The 3,114-nt window shown below is 39.5% G+C and overlaps 1 protein-coding gene across 1 annotated transcript in view; it reads left to right on the forward strand.

The window, feature by feature from the left end:
• The first annotated feature begins 1,828 nt into the window (after nt 1–1,828).
• si:dkeyp-120h9.1 (uncharacterized protein LOC566469 homolog) overlaps nt 1,829–3,114 on the forward strand; it is a 7,997-nt gene continuing 6,711 nt past the window's right edge. The window contains exons 1-2 of the mRNA XM_035682032.1: nt 1,829–1,960; nt 2,267–2,390. Coding sequence (XP_035537925.1) covers nt 1,869–1,960; nt 2,267–2,390 — 216 coding nt within the window. The 5' untranslated portion in view covers nt 1,829–1,868. The remainder of the gene's footprint in view (nt 1,961–2,266; nt 2,391–3,114) is intronic.

The raw sequence follows: 3,114 nt of genomic DNA on the forward strand, positions 1-3,114 counted from the left end.
GAGAGAGCGCGTGTGTGTGTGTGTGTGAGAGAGAGCGTGTGTGTGTGTGTGTGAGAGCGCGTGTGTGTGTGTGTGTGTGAGAGAAAATAGTTGTGACAACATTTGTATTCTGTACACTGTCCATAGCAAGAGGAAAGTCTGACCAGAATTAATTTTAACCAAAAGCATCCCTTTTAAAAGCCTGAGTGCACCAGATAGACATAATACAGCTGTTTTCACAACCCAGAGTGGCTTTGCTCTCATTACTTGCTCAGTGTGGGTATCATTAATTGAAACTGCTAATGTTTATCTGGGCATGCTACTCTGCGGTCCACTTGCAACATGATGCATAAGAAAACTATTGTTTAAACAGAATGTAGTGGAGCATTTTGGACCACTTGAGTATCCTGAAGAAAGAACAAAAGAGATTACTTTTGGTTATTGAACCTCAATCATTTACTATACATGTTCTAATCAGCCTGCTTGCTTAATTGCATTGTTGGCTATCAAAAGTCCAGTACCACTGGTGCTTTAAGATGTATACACTGTGGGTTATTACATTACTTTTTGTTTTGCACCCTACACTTGTGCACTGTTGGGTTTACAATGACAGTTTCCTCCTAGCTGTTCGTTCACATTGACCTTCCATGCAACTATAAAGTCAATTGCAGCCTGTTGAGTAAAATCTGACAAAGAGTGTAGGAGAAGCTGTCACAATAGCTGAAAGGTGATATGTCGCACATATATTTTCGGCAAACACCATTTTTAAACGGCCTATTGATATAATGGTTTATTGTTAGCAGCACTACAGGTACGTGTTAAACTATGCATGCACCATTTAATTAAATGACACACTTCTTTGTGGTTAACCATGGGGACTTTTCTAACAGCTGCTTGATTAAGTCTTTGTTTCCATTGCACTTAAAGGGATATGTGTGTAACTACACTTAATTCTTGTTGATGTCCTCTTAACTCCACTTTGAGTCTACTGTACTTAGGAAATGGCAACCTTAACCCTCCTTGTGATGCTACGAGATAATTTATGAACAGCAATGTAAATATAGCTGTTCAAGCCTAAACATGTTCTGTAGATATGAGCTGAAGAGACTAACTCAGTAATGGTGTCAACATACCAACATGACAATCTGCTAGCTAGCTTGGTTCTTAAAGACCCAGATACACCACCTTGGATTAGTGGAGTTTGTGCTCTTACTAAATGTAAACAGCGTAAAACAGATCTTTACAGATTAACCACTGTTTTCTTACTCTTTCTGTCTTTCTGTATCAGGTCTGCTGACTTGTGTGAACTGTATGAAAGTGAAATGGGGCGCTATTCTTCAGGTCATCTCTACTGTAGCCAAGGTCCTGGCCCTTATTGTCATCATCATTGCTGGCCTGGTTAAGCTTGCACAAGGTAGGATGTCCGTCTGTCTGTCAGTCAAACAAAGTAACCCAATACCACTGAAAATCAACAGAATGAAGCAGAAGGATGACTTTAGGATTAAATCAGTTTCATTTAATCATTTAAAGGTGCAGTGTGTGACACTTAGGGGGATCTATAGGCAGAAATAGAATATAACCTTCATAGGTATATTTTTTTAAATTGGTGTGATTTATAGTCACCTGAAAATAAGAATTTTTTGATGTTGGACGCTGCTTGTTCAAACACTACCCATATTCACATGGGTTAGTTATTAACTGTATTAATACATTTTATGTATTGTTTTTTCTTCTTTTCTGTCACTAAATGGTTAAAAAGTAAAATAATTTAGCCTGGAATGATGAAAGCAAAATTGTATGTACTGGATTCATGAAACAACCTGTGTTGTTGCTACGGTTTTTGACCAGATTTGAGGACTTCATTTAAAGGGCTCTAAGGTGACCTGGTAATGATGGCCCTCGCCCTTTATTCAGCACTCTATTCCTATTCTGGCTGGGACACACTCAACTTCATCACAGAGGAGATAAAAAACCCAGAGAGGTATGAGGTCTTGGTGTTTCAGAAAGAACTTACAATAAGCGATTTTCATTCCTGATGGCATTGCTTTACTTAACTGCATACCTTTACGTATCCAAAATCTCTAAATCCAGTATAATCCATAAATCTGACTTAAAACTAATAATGTTACTTATGAGTCATAAGTCATCAATCCCTCATTTCACCCAGTATTAACCGTAAGCATCACAGCTACAAATGAACTGAAAATGTATAGACTGGTTTTCCTGAAGCTTAATTAGTACTCTGTGTGTTTGTGTTGAACTCCTCTTTTCTCATTTTCCATTGTAGGAATCTGCCCTTGTCCATCGCTATTTCCATGCCCATTGTCACAGTGATCTACATCTTGACCAATGTAGCTTACTACGTCGTCATGGATGCAGACAAAGTGCTCAGCAGCGACGCCGTTGCTGTGGTGAGCAGATCAATGTGGGCCTCGGCACAAAGTTAGCGCTTTCCCCTTGTGCGCCAAAGAAGCTGTAGATGAGCAGTCTTGACTGTGTATACTAATGTCTACCCGTTAACTCTATTAGGACATCACAGGACTTATCCAAATTGACAGCATCTGCTCAGCCTCATAGGGGCTGCAGGTTTTGATCTTTCCTCCCTGTCTTCTGCTGTCATCTCTTTCAGCCTGGCTGGCTGCCACTGGCACTAGTATCTGGTTCGGTACTCCCTTTTAGTTATCTGTGACTGTAGGAATCGTGATGATGACAGGAACCTCATTTAGCTAAAGAGGTTAGCGCCAAACACAGGAACATGGGGAGGCTGATGATGTGATTAGTGCATTGAAGGAGGAAGAGTTGTACTCAGGCTTGTTGACAATGGTATTTGATAATCTTTTTTTATTAGAGTAGAGAATGAGAATGAGAATGGTTTAATAGTGTTCAAACATGCCATGGGCTGTGTGCTCTCTTGAATTTAGGCCAAGAGACAAAGCAAATAGTTTTAATGTTTCCATGACTGGATTTGTCAGATTTTAGAGCGTGATGATTTCAAACCTTGTGTTATTGAGCTTTGTACACTGCTTAGACTTCACAGCTCTGAAAGTTCATGATATTTGAACATAAGATAAGCCTTTATTGATCTCTAGAGGGGAAATTCAGTTGTTGAACTTAAACCCTGTTTTGTGCAGACAT

This window comes from Morone saxatilis, unplaced genomic scaffold (assembly GCF_004916995.1).
Source record: "Morone saxatilis isolate NCDOM2014 unplaced genomic scaffold, NCSU_SB_2.0 Contig9, whole genome shotgun sequence".
Lineage (NCBI taxonomy): Eukaryota > Metazoa > Chordata > Actinopteri > Moronidae > Morone > Morone saxatilis.